At 39.8% G+C, this 19,130-nt stretch overlaps 2 protein-coding genes across 2 annotated transcripts; both read left to right on the top strand.

The window, feature by feature from the left end:
* The first annotated feature begins 8,092 nt into the window (after positions 1–8,092).
* LOC116510763 (protocadherin beta-16-like) lies at positions 8,093–12,311 on the top strand. The gene is made up of 2 exons (XM_032220411.1): positions 8,093–10,610; positions 12,186–12,311. Exons 1-2 carry the CDS (start codon positions 8,193–8,195, stop codon positions 12,309–12,311), a joined length of 2,544 nt encoding a protein of 847 aa, XP_032076302.1. The 5' UTR covers positions 8,093–8,192.
* A 3,968-nt stretch (positions 12,312–16,279) lies between these two features.
* On the top strand, positions 16,280–18,736 carry LOC116510762 (protocadherin beta-16-like). Its single transcript, XM_032220410.1, has one exon. It carries the CDS (start codon positions 16,280–16,282, stop codon positions 18,734–18,736), a length of 2,457 nt encoding a protein of 818 aa, XP_032076301.1.
* Positions 18,737–19,130: the final 394 nt, after the last annotated feature.

The raw sequence follows: 19,130 nt of genomic DNA, 5'->3' as shown, positions 1-19,130 counted from the left end.
TTGCATCTGTTCTCTGGTGTGAAGTCAGCCCCAACCCTCCTATCCATGAGGGCCTGAAGAACTGACTCTACCAGTTAGCTTGGGGCCCCAATAGGGGAGCATCACAGTGGAGGTGGTTGATTGATTAACAACAGATTCCACCTCCCCCACATCCTACCCCCCCATCTGTAATTAATCATAGTGTTTATGGATATTAATTGATGTTTTTAATATTTTTACTTTAATTATTTTATTTTATTTCTGTTTTTATTTCTAATTCTCTTTTTATTTTCTCTGATTGTAACCCACCAAGTATTATCTTGTATTAAGACAGGTGGCTAATAATTTTTCTTTCTTTCTTATAATCCCTTTATTCTGGGTGTAATTGGGGGTGGAGTTGGGGTGACTGAATGAGTGTTTACTGGCTAGATTCCCTTCTTGATGCCTACACAGAGTTTACAGTAGATATTTTCTCTTTGTGCCCTGATAAAGAAACATCTGTAACTGACTAGGGCTGAACTCTCAACCTTCCCAATTGGAGGCAAGCATCTTCACCTCTAGGCCACCATACCGCTTCAATAAATTTGATAAATAAACAATAAAATTTTGCGGGGGGGGGGGTTGAATGGGAGTTTGAACAAAAGAATGTGGACTGAGTGAAAAACTATTTAAATAAAATGTGAGTATATTGATTAGAAACTAAAGGTTTAATTATGCAGCTTATGATCAAGGCTTGATCTGATTGGTGGGGAGTGCTACAAATGATTAAATGCTTAAGTGGGTCAGGATTTGGGGAACTATATATTAAAGACTTCCAGAAACATGAAAAACAAACATGAAGGAAAGAAGGAAACAAATACCTCAAAGGAACACCACTAAAATTGCTAAAGAAGGGGTATGAAATAGCTGAAGGTTTGCATAATGCAGAGGTGGCCAGTGAAAATCAATCAATTTATCTAAAAAGGTTAAATCATGGCAACTGTTGCTGGTCATGTGACTGGGTGGGAGTGGCTTGGAAATCATGTGACCAGGTGGGCATGGCTTGGCAGTCATGTGACTGGGTGGGAGTGGCCAAATCGATGTCAGTGAATTCTTTGCCCCAATGAATGATCTACAAAAAGAAGATATAAGAAAAGAAATTTATTGTTTTGTGCATTTACTACTTAAATAAGATTAAAATAAGTACACAAAACAATAAAAGAGCTACTTACAGAAGGAAGATGACTGTCCTTGCCAGTCTTCAATATCACTGACCACCTTGCTCCAATCAATGGCCTGCACAAAGAAGAGAAACAGAAATGAACTCTTCAATTGCATGCACTGCATTAGGATGAAACAAGCACCAAAATAATAGAAAAGGAAGATGACTATTCTTTTGTGTGTCTTCAACATCACCGACTGACCACCCTTGCTCCAATGAATGGCCTGCACAAAGAAGAGACACAGAAAGGAAGACTTTAATTGCATGCACTGCTACATTAAGGATGAAACCAGCACACAAAGCAATAAAACAGCTACTTACAGAGGAAAGATTACTACCTTGCTGGTCTTCTACACCATCACCCCACCACCTTGCTCCAATAATCTGCATAAAGAAGAGACACAGAAAGGAAGACTTTAATTGCATGCACTTACCCCTTATATAATACAATAATACAATACAATAATACCATAGCAGAGTTGGAAGGGACCTTGGAGGTCTTCTAGTCCAACCCCCTGCCTAGGCAGGAAATCCTATACCATTTCAGACAAATGGCTATCCAACATCTTCTTAAAGATTTCCAGTGTTGGGGCATTCACAACTTCTGGAGGCAAGCTGTTCCAATGATTAATTGTTCTAACTGTCAGGAAATTTTTCCTCTGTTCTAAGTTGTTCTCTCCTTGATTAGTTTCCACCCATTGCTTCTTGTTCTATCCTCAGGTGCCTTGGATAATAGCTTGACTCCCTCTTCTTTGTGGCAACCCCTGAGATATTGGAAGACTGCTCTCATGTCTCCACTAGTCCTTCTTTCTATTAAACTAGACATACCCAGGTCCTGCAACCATTCTTCATATGTTTTAGTCTCCAGTCCCCTAATCATCTTTGTTGCTCTTCTCTGCACTCTTTCTAGAGTCTCCACATCTTTTCTACATCATGGTGACCAAAACTGAATGCAGTATTCCAAGTGTGGCCTTACCAAGTCATTATAAAGTGGTATTAACACTTCACATGATCTTGACTCTATCCCTCTGTTTATGCAGCTTAGAACTGTGTTGGCTTTTCTGGCAGCTGCTGCACACTGCTGGCTCATATTTAAATGGTTTTCCACTAGGACTCAAAGATCCCTTTCACAGTTACTACTGTTGAGCAAGGTACCACCTATACTGTACCTGTGCATTTCGTTTTTGTTGCCTAAATGTAAAACCTTACTCTTTTCACCATTGAATTTCATTTTATTAGATAGTGCCCAATGTTCAAGTTTGTCAAGATCCTTCTGTATCTTTAGCCTATCTTCTGGAGTGTTGGCTATTCCTGCCAGCTTGGTGTCATCTGCAAATTTGTTGAGTTCCCTGTTTATTCCCTCATCCAAATCATTGATGAAGAGGTTGAAGAGTACTGGGCCCAAAACAGAGCCTTGGGGTACTTCACTGCATACTTTCCTCCATGAAGATGCAGTTCCATTGAGGACTACACGTTGAGTGCAGTTAGGTTTAGGTTTAGGTTTAATTTATTTGTATGCCACCCTTTTCCCTGAAGGGACTCAGGGCGGCTCACAACTTGGTCAGCCAGTTACAAATCCATCTGATGGTGATGCTGTCTAACCCACATTCTTCTACTTTAACCAGTAGTAGGTTATGGCCTAGCTTATCAAATGTCTTACTGAAGTCCAAGTAAACTATATCAACGGCATTCCTCTGGTCCACTAATTTTGTCATATTATCAAGGAATGCAATAAGATTAGTCTGCCATGATCTGTTTTTGACAAAGCCATGTTGGCTTTTGGCTATTACTTTGTTTGCTTCTAGATGTTCGCTAATTCGTTATCTTTTCCAGAATCTTTCCTAGTATTGAAGTCAATACTGATAGGCTGATAGGTCTGTAGTTTCCTGGATCTATTTTTTTCCCTTTTTTGAAGATGGGAACCACATCATCTCTTTTCCAGTCCTCTGGTAGATCCCCGGTGATCCAGGATTTCTGAAAGATATAGTTCAGTGGTTCTGAGATCTCATCTGCCAGTTCCTTCAGAACCCTGGGGTGTAATCCATCCAGTCCTGGTGATTTGAACTCATCTAGGGTAGACAGGTGCTCACTTACCATTTTCTTGACAATTTCAACTTGTGTTCCTAATCTGATTTTTGTGGTGCTGTTTTTGATAGGTTGGAGTGTTTTATCCCTTTGTGTAAAGACAGATACAAAACATGAGTTAAATAGTTCTGCTTTCTCCCTGTTGCTTGTCACCTTCTTGCCACTTTCTCCCAGCAATGGACCAATTGTTTCCTTAACTTTTTTCTTGTTTTTAACATGTTGGAAGAAGCTTTTTTTGTTATTTTTTACTTTTGTGGCAAGCCTTTCTTCATTGTGAGCCTTAGCTTTCCTCACTTCATCTTTACATGCTTGGGCTATTTGCTGATATTCTGTCTTAGTTATGTCCCCCCCCTTTCCACTTTTTATACTTTTCTTTTTTGTCTTTCAATTTGTCAGAGAGTTCTTTATGCAACCATGCTGGTTTCTTTTGGGTGCTGTTACTTTTCTTCTTCATTGGTATTGTACTAGACTGGGCTTTTGTAATCTCATTTTTCAAAATTTCCCAAGCTTCTTGAGTTGTTTTCCCCTTGAGGATTCTGATACATGGAATTTTCCCCAAGCTCTAAGTTTATTGAAATTAGCTCTCTTAAAGTTCAAGACTCTAGTTTCACTTTGTTCTACTACTTGTGTATACATAATGTTGAATTCCAATATTGCATGGTCACTTGTCCCCAGGGTTCCTGTGGCTTCAACATCTTCTATCATTTCCTCTCTGTTAGTGGGAATTAAGTTCAATATGGCTGATCCCCTTGTTCCCTTCTCTACTTTTTGGGAAACAAAGTTGTTTGCTAGGCTTGTTAGGAACCTGTTGGATCTTCCACTTGGTGCAGAGTCTATTTCCCAGTTGATGTCATGGTAGTTAAAATCCCCCACTACTATTGTGGTGTGCTTCCTGCATACCTTAGTTAGCTGACTAGCAAAAAGTTCATCTACTTCCTCTGCTTGGTTGGGTGGCCTGTAGTATAGACCTATGGCAATGTCATTTCCCCCCCAACCTTTAATATTGACACAAATGCATTCAAGATAGTTCTCATCATTGTGCTCTATTTCTGTAGAGAGTTAATTATTTCTTATATATAGTGCAACTCCACCTCCTCTTTTATTTGGTCTATTTCTTTTAAATAATTTAAATCCTTCTAGCTGTATGTTCCATTTGTCGGTTTCATCCCACCAAGTTTCTATAATGGCAACAATATTGTATCTGCCCTCTTTTACTTGAATTTCTAATTCACCCTGTTTATTCCTCATACTCGGTGCATTGGTGTATAGACATTTGAGTCCATTTTGATTGACCCTGTGTTTACTGTCTACATAAGCTGTGTTATGCCTGACTGCCCCTATTTTCTTGCCACTTGTATGATTCATGCACATGGTATGTCACTCACTATTAAATGCTTGGTTTTGCTTGACAGTGGGAGTGATAATCTTACCCACACAAACATCTGTGTTACATGCACTGATAACCCTAAGAATAATACAATGAAAGAGATACACTCAAGTACTTACTTGTGTTATTGATTTTGTGGTTGAAGATATTTCCAGATTGTTCTTAGGCTTCCAGTTGCACTTATAATACAATACAATAGCAGAGTTGGAAGGGACCTTGGAAGTCTTCTAGTCCAACCCCATGCCTAGGCAGGAAACCATATACCGTTTCAGACAAATGGCTATCCAACATCATCTTAAAGATTTCCAGTGTTGGGGCATTCACAAATTCTGGAGACAAGCTGTTCCACTGATTGATTGTTCTAATTGTCAGGAAATTTCTCCTCAGTTCTAAGTTACTTCTCTCCTTGATTAGTTTCCACCCATTGCTTTTTGTTCTACCCTCACGTGCCTTGGAAAATAGTTTGAATCCCTCTTTTCTTGGTCTTTACTCGTGGATCATCAGCCATGTGATGGTGTGCTCTGAGCCACTTTTTCACTGCAGGAATTGGGTCCCATCTCTGAATAGGCATGCCAACAAAGCTTATCATCATCATATTACTTATATTAGGAACAATTAGGCGGGTTTGTCAGCCCTTCTTCATTCAAAAATCAGGAAAGAAAACCACAGGACTCCATTGATAGAAATCAAGTGTACTTTTACTAATTATAAATGAATAGAAGCGAAGCTGAGCGAAGTCTGATTATTTAGGCGCGAAAGCGAATAATACATTGTATAATTCATTCCCCTCCCCTTGGCATCCCGTGCACAGTCCAATCATAATTCTCCCAATTGTCAGGTGTGAGATAACTTCGAAAGGCATCACCAGGATGGAATGCTGGTTCCGTTGGCCTTGGCGGGAAACACTCCTCCTCCACATGCGCAATAAGGTGGACAGTTCAAACTCTAGAATCTTCCTCCAGCACAGCAATCAGTCCCCTCCCAAATACCATGCCCCCCTCCCCGTTTCAATGGTAGCCGAAGCAGCAGCAAAGCGGAGGCTGACAGGGTTCTTTGCTCTGAACATATGAGGTTCATTTTTGAGAACCCTCTTTCTGCCTCGGCTGAACTAACAGCAATTGTCCTGACAATATCTCTAGCTTTTCTGATACCGTCAGGAATTTTGTAGTTGTTTGGATTTTTGAGCACATTTTCCAAAAAAATCTCTGTAGTTCAAATTAATTTCGTAATTAATTTTTTTGCCAAATTCAATCAATGCTGCCTTCCTTTGCTTCTGCCCATGGAATAACTACATCTTCAATGTTCCAGTAATCCGGCTCCAAATATGTGATAAAGTGTAATTTGTATGTGTCTGGCAATTGGCTACCTGTTTTTAGATGGTTGCAATCCAGTAATGTGCGGTGAGGTTTATGGCTGGTGAGGCAGCAATTTTTTTTAGACTTGTGGACTTCAACTCCCAGAATTCCACAGCCAGGCATGCTCAGTTCCCATTTAAAGCGACAGCATTTGTTTTTCTCCTTTGCTAAATAGATTTCCTTCTTTCCTTTTCTCTTCCCTTCCCCTCCTTCCCCCCTCTCTCCCTCCTTCCCCCCTCTCTCAAAAACACACACACACACATACAAGTTGCACCAGGATTCAGAAAATTTAGGTTTTCCCTCTCAGCCCTTGTTAGCAATACCACTGGCAGCATTTTGGCTGGCAGGCGTAAGTAGAAGTGGAAATTCATTCTACTGAAAACATTGTTTTTGCTTATGATTGAATAATTAAAATTTCAGAAGACCCAAAGGCATGGTATTAGAGTGTTACATAGTGCATAAACTAAAGAACTGTCTCAATATGCTCCCTCCCCCCTCTCTCAAACACACACACACACACACACACACACACACACAAAGTTGCACCAGGAGGATGAAGTTTGAATTCCTCCCCCTCCCTCTGACCCACACGTACCTTTTCCAGCTGTTTCATAGAGGATTTCAACTCTGCTCTTGCCTGCCATCATGAAAAGAAAAAAATGTAAAAGGAAAAAGGCGAGAGCTGAAGTCAGGCTGAATTAGTTGCTGCCAGAGTCACCATGGATGACTCTGCTTAACTGTTTAAAAAAGCCTCTAAAAAGCACCCTCTACAGGAGGAGGCGGGAGAATGACGTGCCTCATCTACGTCAGGAATTTTTTTGCTTTTAACCTCTTGCTTAACTCTGCTCGAGTGATCATAAAAAGTCAGACTAGATAAGGCACGTCATTCTCCTGCCGCCTCCTGTAGAGGGCACTTTTTTAGAGGCTTTTTTAAACAGTTAAGCACTAAGCAGAGTCATCCACGGTGACTCTGGCAGCAACTAGCTCAGCCTGACCTCAGCTCTTGCATTTTTCCTTTTACATTTTTTTTCCTTTTCATGAAGATAGTGGTGAAGCTCTGCCTTCCCTGCCTCCCCTGACTGCATGTCCCTGTTCTTTACAGGCTAACCTCAGTAGGGAATGGGCTACGTCTGAACCCTGTTCCCTAGAGAAATAATGAAAGAGTAGAACCTCTTTCCCCTCCTCCTATTTCACCTTCCAATCTCCCATATTTCCAAAGTGCAAACCTGTATCTTACAAGGCAAATCTCTAAGGTATTTTAACCATGATAGTTAATATATAAGTTATTATACTGCAAAAGGATTAACAAAAAATGGATTTTTTTGTTTTAAATCTGTTTGCAAGTGCTGCAAACAGATTTAAAGGACACCAAGAAAGGAATATAACAAACGTTTTTCCTCTGAGATAGTAACATGGAAATGTGATCTTGGGCAAGACTTTCTCTCTGATGCCTAGGAAGGAGGCAAAGGAAAACCTATTCCAAAAAACTTTTCAAGAAAACTGTAAGGGAGGTTGACAGGAGCAAAAAACTGATTCAAAGCACCACCCCCTCTCCCAAATGGGACAACAAGCAGCAGCAAAAAAATTGTAGAAGGATGTTGTCACTGGTAATCCAAACTGAAAACCTTAAAATATGTTGCCAAGGTGCCTCAAAGCAGACATGATTTCCTTACACAGATTTAAACTTGATATCCTTGGGTGCACAGCAGAAGCCACCTAAAGGGTCACTATATGCCCACAGTCATTCAGAACTCAACTGCGAAAGGACTGGATTACAGTCTTTATCAATAACTTTGATTTTTTTTTGTGCAGATTGTCACTCTGTTTCTTTTTATATATAATTAAACAGTTAATGAGTTAATCTGCTGGGTAGGGTAGCTAGTGGATAGATAAAAATGGATTCAATGTGATTACTGAATCTAAACCATGCAAATAGAATTTTTGCCTACTTCACCACATGGTGGCGATATTAACAAAGAAATTTAGTTCTGCTTGCTCAGAATTGGGGGAAACAGTAATACCAAACTGAACAAAAGGAATCTGACTCTGGCAGCGAAATGTTGCAGATTATAAGATGGCAAAAGACTGAACAATTAAATAGGGTTTGAACAATTAAATCATAAAGGAAGGGAAAAAAACCTGAATTTGGGGCAGAATTTGAGCCTTCAAGGAAGAGACTGGAATCATGGAGAATTGCTTTTGGAAAAGGCAAGGTCTGTATATCCTTCTCTCTTTCTCATTCCTTAGAGTAATGTGTGCTTCAATTCGCTTTTCTGTCCCCGAGGAAAAGAAAAAGGGGTTTCTGGTGGCTAATGTGCTGAAGGAATTGAAACTGAAAACAGGGGAGCTCTCCACACGCAAAGCACATTTAGTTGCTGAGGGCACTCAGGAATACTTCCACCTTGATATTCAAACTGGGAATCTGTTGATTAATGGCAAAATAGACAGAGAAGCTTTATGTGGCCAGAATGTTCCTTGTCTACTTCTTTCTCAGCTTGTTTTGGAAAATCCCTTAGATATATTTAATATTGAAATCAAAATAGAAGATGTGAATGACAATGCACCCAACTTTTGGAAAAACGAAGTTAAGGTGGATATTCCTGAAAATATGCCAATAAATATGATATTTCCCTTAGAATTAGCTCAGGATGATGACTTGGGAAATAATAGCATCCAAAATTACATTCTCAGTTCCAATGAGCATTTTCAGCTTGAAGTACAAAAGAATGAAGATGGGAATAACAATATATACCTTGTTTTGAAGAAAACATTAGATAGGGAGAAGATGCCACGCCTTGAATTGATACTAATGGCTATTGATGGAGGAGTCCCAAAGAAAACTGGCACAGTTCAAATTAATATTAATGTTCTGGATCATAATGATAACATTCCTCTATTTAGTAAGTCTGAATATAAGGCAAGAATAAAGGAGAATCTCCCTAAGGGCACCCTTGTGATTAAAGTGGAAGCTACAGATCTGGATTTGGGATCAAATGCGCAAATCCTCTACTCGTTCCATCAGGTGCCTGAAAGAATAAGCAATTTGTTTCATTTAAATGAAGTTACTGGTGAAATAACTGTTTGGGGAGAGATTGATTATGAGAAAGAAAAGAGCTATAGCATGAGCATCAGAGCAACAGATGGAGGGGGTCTTCCAGGTCAGTGCAAGATACTGATCGAGGTTGAAGATGAGAATGACAATCCCCCAGAAGTGTCCATCATATCTCTGATCAGCACTTTAAAGGAGGACTCTCCCCCAGATACAATGGTGGCCCTCTTCAATGTGAGAGACCAAGACTCTGGAGACAACAGCAAAACGGTCTGCTCCGTGCAGATGAATCTCCCTTTTGTGCTGAAAGCCACCACAAACAACTTTTATCAGCTTGTGCTCCAAAGTCCCCTAGACAGAGAGACGGTCACTGAATACAACATCACCATCACTGCCATTGACTGGGGAGCTCCTAGGCTCACTTCAACAAGATTGATTAATGTTCAGATCTCCGATGTCAATGATAATTCTCCCCTTTTTGAAAAGTCTTCATATGACATGCAAATCAGAGAGAATAATATTCCAGGCTTGCTCATTGGCTCAGTCCATGCTCTGGATGTGGACACAACGCTGAATGCTAAAGTGAATTACTTAGTTCTGCCTGGGAAGGGTGATGGCATGGTGACTTCTTACATCTCAATCAACTCTGAAACTGGAAACATGTATGCCCTCCGATCCCTGGACTATGAGCAGATAAGAGGCTTCAGAGTCACTGTGAGGGCATTTGATGGTGGTTCTCCTTCCCTGAGCTCAGAAGTGATTGTCCGAATCCACATCATAGATGAGAATGACAACACTCCCTTCTTCCTGTATCCCCTCCAGAACAACACATCCCCATGCAATGAGCTGCTTCCCAAGTCAGCCGAGGCCGGCTATTTGGTCACCAAGGTGGTTGCAGTGGACGCAGATTCTGGCCAAAACTCTTGGCTTTCCTATGAATTGCTGAAGGCCACAGACCCAGCCCTTTTCAGCATAGGAGCACAGAATGGGGAAGTGAAAACCAGGAGAGTCCTGAATGAGCGAGACACAAGTAAGCAGAGGCTGGTGATACTGGTCAGAGACAACGGCCTTCCTCCACAGACCAGCACGGCGTTGCTTAATGTTCTTCTTGTGGATGGCTTTTCGGATCCCTTCCTGAGGAGGGTGGATGTCAGTGTCCAAGAACCGGAAGAAGATAAAACCTTGACCAAGTATCTGGTGATCTGCTTGGCTGCAGTCTCCTTTGTGTTCCTGGTCTGCATTGTTGTGTTTATTGTGGTCAAAATCTTCAAGAAGGACACCCAAAGCCAATTTCCTACTACTCATCCTCACTTCCCACCTGCCAGTTCTGATACTCCAGGGAACTGTGCTGATTCACAGAATGGGTCGCTTTCCAGGACTTACCGTTATGATGTTTGCTTGACTGGTGGATCCTTAAGTAGCGAGTTCCGATTTCTCAGGCCTCTCTTTCCTGTCTTTTCGATGGGAGATGTTAGCGTCCCAGGGAACAGTAATATTTCTTCAGACATCCAAGGTACTTCTGAGCAAGTTGCAGTAAATGGCGCGAAGAAAGAGGTGAGGAAAAACATGCAATTAATTCAGACTCTTCCTATTCATTCTCCCTCTATTCCTTTTGTTCTATCAGTTATTCTTGAACTAAATGCTTATTTATTTATTTATTTATTTATGAAACAGGTAATTTTACTTTAATTTTAGTTGAGAACATAGATCACAATTCTTTTATAGGTAATCCTTGGCTGACGGCTATTCCTTTAGCAAAGATTTATATTATAATGCGCTGAGTGGTCGTTACGACCAATCCTAGAAGTTCCCCCTGTCCCAGTCATTTGATTGCGATGTGGGCACTCGGCAGCCAGCTCACACATAGGATGGCCCTGCATCCCATGTTCACGTGGCCACAATCTGTAACCTTTGGCACAGGTTTCCCACAAACAGTTTCAATGAGGAATCTGGCAGGCAGGGTTGAAAACTACTTAGATAAACCTTACCCAGCCGCATGTATTCCCCCAGGGCCTCTCCAGTCACGTTGCACCTCACCAATCACTCATACACCTTTGCACCCTCTCCCCAGGCTTCATTGTGCTCATGCTGTGTATCCTTCTCTACCCAGCAACATCCATTCCAAGCCCTGTTGTGCTCACACTGAGCCTTCCTTGCCAATTACTAAGCCTCTTTAAACCTCACTGCAATCATACTGAGTTTCCCCAGCCAGAGGTGCACCCTCCCTCACATAGCAGTAGGAACTCCAAGCCCTGGCATGCCTTTCTGGCCACCTGTGCACCTCTTCACTCCCTCTCCAACCGAGCAGTAGCCGCTTACCTCTATGCTGGCCAGCTTCTGAGTGGCCTCTCAGCTTCTCCACTGATTTTGGTTGTTGGAAACTGGCAGGAAGTTGCAAAAGGTGACCTGTGATTTTCACTTGTTATTGCTAAGTGATATAATCACATGATTTATGAATGCATTGCTTAATGGCAGAAATTCCAGTCCCAACTGCTATAATATTTTGAGGATTCCCTATACATTGATTTATACTTTATTCAAATGTTTTAAACAATGATCTGCAATGGCTGACAGTTTAAAATTGAACATGGTTTGCTCTACTAATTTCCAAAATTTAATCACTATATCACAGGAGTTCTCTTTGTGGTAATGCTGTGACCATTGTGGATTCTGCAGTCAGAGCAAGGTGTTAGGCCGTGAATAAATGTTGATAGAACTATCATTTTGTCAAGACAAGGTTGCCTTCTATATTCCTTTAAATTTCTCTGAGTTGCAATCCAGTTTGAGAAACTATGAAGTCCTAGTGGGAAATCCATGATAAGTTAACATTAGTCCTTTGAAACAGTGCATGCCATCCAGTGTGGGATTCCAAATCTTTTTCTACCAGTTCTGTGAGAGAGTGCTTCCTGAACGCATGCAGCACTCAAAGACCAGCCTTGGTGAAAGCGCTGGTTAGTTGAACTGTCTTTTTAGCTCAGCTGAGGTGCAGAAATCTGCTCTGCCATGTAAATCAATTGAGCTAAAAAAAACAAGGGAATATAGGACAGGGAACGATTGGGGCAGGAGGGCGGGGCCAGCCAGAGGCAGTATTTGCCGGTTCTCTGAACTACTCAAATTTTCTGCTACCAGTTTGCCAAAACCAGTTCAAACCAGCTAAATACCACCTCTGATGCCATCTTGAAAGGCACAACTTTTCATTGCTCTTGTGTCTCTACGCTCTACTCTCAAGGAGGTATAATACAATGTCCACAGTGACAGACTGGATTTGGAGAAAATAGCATGCGGTTTGTAAATGTACATGATTAGTATCAAGTTTGAGAAGGATCAGAGCACAGTCAGAGAATATTTATTTGTTTTTTCAAATAAACAAGGGGCCCAGATTCAATTTCTGATCATGATTGAGGATAAATTTATGATTTGTTTAATATTTTCTCATACAAACACAATAGTAGCTGTATTTGGAAGTAGGAATAGATGATGGGCAAACAATGGATTGTTAAGTTGCATTAGCCATACATTTTTCAGAAACATTTCTATCTTGTTTTGGGGAAGGTTCCATTTATTTAGTACCTGCTTGATCTCACGGTTCTAAGTTTATCTATAAACTATAATAGTCTAACAGACTGAATAAAGTTTTATAGTTCTTGGATATCAGAAGCATCAATAAAAAATGGAACCACCTAATAACATTGTCTAAAATTGAAGGATCATATTAATATTGATTGATTTCACAATCAGTCAGATGTTTAGTTTGGCATTTATATCCACCTATCAAGTCCTTCCAAAAGATCTGGGATAGGTAGATGTTGATTTTTAATGATGTTAAAAGTATCATTGAGGGATGTAAAGCTGCAGTCAGATCCCTAACTGCCATTCAATTGGGAGGAAGGGGGCCTTGGAGTCAATTTATTAGCAGTCCCTGTGAAAACTGATATTTTACAACTGGTTTCCTGGCACCGAAGTGCCTTGAGATTCACTCACTCTTTGGGGAATGTTTATGATGGCCACGTGGAACAGTTCACTTAAATGTCTAATGGAAGATAACCATGGGATTTATGATTATCCAGTTCTCAGGGCAGCTTGTAAAGGAACCACCTTCACACTTGTGTATTGGCTAAAATCTGCATTCTGACTAATATGAGGGGTCTCTACTGCTTTTATTCTACTTGCCTTGCCTAAGGGGATTTAGATGTTGCTTTGAATTGAATGTTTTCACTCTTACTTAATAAAAGCTTCCTTTTGAAACACTTTATTGCAAGAGTCCTCACGTTCTTCAGCTAGAAGGATAGAAAATCCTTACAGTTGCCTTGACTGATGATGACTTTTTCAATGCCCATGGTTTTCAAGTGATGCTCCAACTATTTTTCGATTCCAACCAAGTGGTCTATTATATTGGTACCTTCACTTTCTTTTCCCACAGTTGTTCTATTTCTATTTACAGTCCTTTGTATTTTGTTATCTTCTCCAGTTCTTTCTCTTGTATTCTGCTATCTTCAAGTACTGCCACATCCACTATCCTGGTGTTGTTGTTGTTTTTTGTCTTTCTTAAAAACAATTATTAAGTCTCAGATGTTATGTGGCAGGTTCTTGTCTATTTGAATTCTAAAATCTCAGGGCACTTTATTTCCCTATGGAATTAAAATGGTTTTCACCATTTTTCCCCTGTTGGTTGTGAGGGTGGAACATTGGTTGAGCCCAAATTTCATTGCAATGTCTTTATCTTATATATGGACAGAATTGAACAATGATTCTTTTTCAGATAGTGCTTTTTCATCCAGCTTCATATCACCCATGTAAAGGAAATGAGATAGTCTGGCAGATATTTTGGATGTTTGTTAACTATGAGTTTGAAACTTTAATTTCAAATTTGAAATTGGTTCTCACTAACAAAATACTAGCTCACTTCAAAAGGCCGGTTTCAAAGAATAAAAAATGTATTGATAGAAATTGCGTGCAACTAAAAAGGATATATAATATGGAGTACAGGAAAAGTAAAAATGCCCTTTTGAGGATCACACTCACTACTTAAAACAGTTGAAAGCAAAATATAAGACCCTTCTAAAAGAAAAGAATAGTGTGGTTCTGAAGGAGTCATGGCATAAACTAATTAATCAGTCAGGATTGGGGAAACCTCCCCCTACTCCCAACTAATCAGGTACTGATTCATGCCTGGGAAGAATATTTTATATTTATATTTATATTATATATTTATACATAGACCCTGACTATGTAACCAAGGAGATCCAAATTAGTTTGGACCAAACTCCTTACTGGCCCCCTGTTACACCAGAAGAGATAGCCCAGTTGATCGGAGCCCTCAAGGCTAATAAGGCACCTGATAATGCTGATAATGTCCTGGCAGAAATAATCAAAAAGAACGCCAGTTGGTGGGCTCCACTTTTAGCATCTCTGTTTACATTTATCGATAAAACGGGCCATATGCCAAGAGTTTGGGGAGTAGCAATTATCATACCAATTTATAAAAAAGGTAATAGAAATGACCCAGGCAATTATGGACCCATTAGTCTTCTGAGTGTTATTAGTAAACTGAATGCCAAACACCTAAACTATAAACTTCAGGATTGGCTGATTTCAGGGGGCTAATCAAACAATCTGGTTTTAGAGAAGGAAGATCAGCAGTGGATCACACCTTGGTACTCAACCATCTAGTACAAAAATACATGTATAGTGTTGACTGACAATTTCCCCTCCCTGTAGAAACAGGCAATAAATCACAAGCTGGGTGCTTATGGGCTCTCACCAGAATTCTTAATGTCCCTAGGCTTTGAACAAGCAAAGCAAGTAGAAATCAATAGAATGAAGGACATGGAGTTCCAAGAAGAACTAAATATGTTGAATGTTGATTTTATTTATATAAATAGGTTGTCTCTTCACAGTACGGACAGAATCAAACAGGTTGTGTGGGAATCGGCAAGATATCTAAATGACATTCAAAACAAAGAATAGCTTTCTTCAGAGCCAGATTTAACATTCTTCCTTCAGCACTCCTCCAGGGCAGGTATAAGAGAACTCCAATAGCAGAATGGGTATGTAAAGGAGAAGATGAAGATATCTCACATGTTTTATTGTACTGTGAGCTATACAGAGTTCATAGGTCTGCATACATTCTCCCCTTACTAGAGAGATGCCAGGGAGGGCAGACAATTTTTATGTAGACTTTCTCCCCCAGGATTCACGCCCCTCTACCACGCAGGCAGCGGCAAAATTTTGTGTTGCTGCAATGTCCACAAGAAAAACAATAGTTACAGAATTATAGCTGTCATCTTGTACCAATTATTTGGACATATCTCTAACAATTTCTGGACGATTATATTTACTTCCATACTTATTGGCTTTTCACTCACGTAAACCAGGGAGTGACCTGAACAGTTTGGGAGCATGTATGTTATTATCCACTTTTAATGTCAGTACTTTTTAAATATATTTTAATGTCAGTTGCTGATTTTTGACCGTTATAAAGATACATTGTTATTATTATTATTATTATTATTATTATTATTATTATTAATAATAATAATGTTATTATTATTACTGTTATTATTATTACTGTTATCATTATTATTATTAAACTTCTGAAAGGAAATATGAAATGTCTATATATGAGTTTAAGTGAAAATCAGGATTGTTTCCAAATATAACCTACATGGTTAAAAATAAAACACACAAGTGATATTCCTCACATCCTTGTATTTACGGTACTTTATACACACATTCATATCACAACCATATCAAAAATTATAGCTCTTATATTTTGGGAGAAATCTTTTTTTTCTCAAATTGAAAGTTATTAATATATTATTTTAATATGACAAAAGACACCAGGATTGTATAACATTTTGTTCCTTTGAAAAGATGCACACACTATTCTATACACTACAGTAAATGTCCTCTTCAAAGGAGTTTCCTAAATTCAGTGCTACATTTTACTTTACACACAAGGTGGTGCTATTGCACCAAACAGTAAAAAGAGAGATTCATTTACTTCAGAGTGATCCAGTCATTAGACAAAGGAATCTCAGGACAAAAGGCAACAGCTTTCAATTAAATCTTGAGAAATTTCCGAAGAAAATACTCTAGTGTGGATACCAAAAAAAAAACAAACCTCCTACTGGATTCTGACCACAACTATAATGGAAATTACAGCAGTTGCTTTACAAAGAATCTAATTGAATGTATGACCTTCCCTGAAAGAGGCTGAGAAAATGGAAGCATCTCGTACTAGCAGGCAAGTGGTCTTGTTCTTTATTTCTCTATGTAGCTCTGGTATGTTGTGTGAACCATTCCACTATTCAGTGCCTGAGGAGAAGAAAGCTGGGTCAATAGTAGCAAATGTGCTAAAAGATTTGAAAGTGGATGTGAAGGAGCTCTCTGCTCGCAGAGCACAGTTGATTTCTAAGAGCTCCAGGCAGGATTTCCAGCTGGATCCTCGTTCTGGGAATATAATATTGAGGGATAAAATTGACCGTGAAGCTTTGTGTGGTCTGAGTGATCCTTGCACTCTATTCTCTGAAATTCTGCTGGAAAATCCTCTTCAATTCTTCAAAATTGAAATTCAGGTAGAAGATGTCAATGATAATTCCCCTATTTTCTCTCAGAATCAATTCCTTTTTGAAATACCTGAACAGACTCCCATAAATGCACATTTCCCCTTGGAGACAGCCCATGATTTAGACAAAGGAAAAAATGCTATCCAGAACTACATACTTAGCCCAAGCGAATATTTTAAGCTAGACGTACAAAGTCAAAACAATGGTAGGAAATATGCAGAACTGCTTTTGGCAAAACCATTAGACCGCGAGGTGATCCCTCAATTTATCCTCACCCTGGAAGCTGTGGATGGAGGGATCCCAAGGAGAACTGGCACAGCACAGATAATTATTGATATTCTGGATAACAATGATAATGTGCCCCAATTTGAACAAGCAGTGTATAAAGTGCAGCTAATGGAAAATAGTCATCCAGGTTCATTGGTTGCTAAAGTTGAAGCCACTGACAAAGACATTGGATCCTATGCTCACATCATTTACACTTTTAGCCAAGCACCAGCAGATGTACTCCGATCATTCAGGTTAAACAATCATACTGGGGAAATTATGCTCGTAGGGAAAATTGATTATGAAGAAAATCATAATTATGAACTCAGCATCAAAGCCACAGATGGTGGAGGATTGTCCGCTTACTGTAAAGTTCTTGTTGACATTGAAGATGAGAATGACAATGCTCCAGAAATAATTGTATCATCCATCACTAATCCTTTACCTGAAAATTCTCCCCCAGAAACACTGGTGGCACTTTTTAGCATCAGAGATCACGACTCTGGAGACAATGGCAGAACTAACTGCAACACTGAGAAAAACCTGCCTTTTATATTAAAACTGACTGAGAACAATTATTACCAGCTTGTGACTCAACAGCCATTGGACAGAGAACAAATGTCACATTATAACATCACCATCACAGCCACCGACCAAGGTTCTCCCAGACTCACTTCAATGACAGTTATTAGCATTCAACTTTCAGACGTCAATGATAACCCTCCAATGTTTGAAAGAGGTTTCTACAATTTGCACTTACGAGAAAACAACATTCCGGGACTGCTCATTGGATCAGTCCATGCTGTGGATGTGGACACAGAACAGAATGGCAAAGTAACCTACTCTCTTTTGTTTGGAGAGATCAGGGAAGAGCCTGCATCATCTTACATCTCCATCAACTCTGAAACTGGGAACTTGTATGCCATTCGATCTATAGATTATGAGGATATACAGGATTTCCAGGTGATGGTGAGGGCTGTAGACAAGGGCTCACCTCCCTTGAGCTCAGAAACTATGGTCCGAGTTTTTTTCACAGATGAAAATGACAATGCCCCCTTCGTCCTCTGCCCCCTTCAGAACAGCACTTCTGCATCAAATGATCTGGTTCCCAGGGGAGCAGAGACAGGCTACCTAGTCACCAAAGTGGTGGCAGTGGACAGAGATTCAGGACAGAATTCTTGGCTTTCCTATCAGTTGCTGAAGGCCACAGATCCGAGTCTCTTCGCTGTTGGGACTCAGAATGGGGAGGTGAAAACCATGAGGCCGGTGAACATCCGAGACAGTTTCAAACACACTCTTATTGTGGCGGTTAGGGATAATGGGCATCCTCCTCAGTCTGCCTCTGCAACCCTAAGGATTCTTCTGGTGGACGGCTTCTCTGATCCTTACATGAAAATTATGGATAATCCTAAGGAGGAAGTCCCACAAGAAGGAGATCATACTCTAACACTGTATTTGATTATCTGCTTGGTTGCCATCTCATCCATTTTTCTGCTTTCTGTCACTGTGTTTATTGCAACCAAGTTTCAGAAGCGAAGGAAGTTCATAGGAAGTTCTCATTCCACAGGGAATTTCCCTGGGGGACCAAATTTGCAAGACAAGTGTGTTGATCCTAATACTGGGGCATCTTCCCAGGCCTACAGCTATGAAGTGTGCTTAGCTGATGGGTCTCTGAGCAGTGAGTTTAAATTCCTTAGGCCTTTCTTTCCTGTTTTTACTATGGAGCATCAAAAAACTCTGCTGAATCCACAGATTCGTAATGATTGCCAGGATCTTCCTAATCAATCGGATGAAAATGAGCACATATCCCAGGTGAGAATAATTATTAATGGAAGTACATTATAAATCTATATGGTTTGAGTAACTCAGAAATTATTAATTTCTAAAAATAAAAGATTGTCTATTAATGTACGTTGCTGTGAATTTCCAGAAAACTAGATTGTTTAGGGTAATGGACTGAGAAATTTGTATTGGTTTTACATGTATTTTAGTTTCTATATGGGTATTTATCCTGTGTTGTAATTGCACTAAATGTACTTTGGTAGGTGAGAAACTTATCAAATATATACTGCCTTAAAAGAAAATCATACAATTCCTTCCCAGAAGGAAACAATTTGCAAAGTTTTTCAAATTTGGAAGCTTCAGCTGACGCAGTGTTCAGTGTCATGGGCAATTCTTGTGGCCTGAACAATGGCCCATGTAATACCATTGCTCTGCAATCTGCATTGGCTGCCTGTCT

This window comes from Thamnophis elegans, chromosome 6 (assembly GCF_009769535.1).
Source record: "Thamnophis elegans isolate rThaEle1 chromosome 6, rThaEle1.pri, whole genome shotgun sequence".
NCBI classification, from domain to species: Eukaryota; Metazoa; Chordata; class Lepidosauria; order Squamata; family Colubridae; genus Thamnophis; species Thamnophis elegans.
This window is presented reverse-complemented; position numbering and strand designations above follow the sequence as displayed.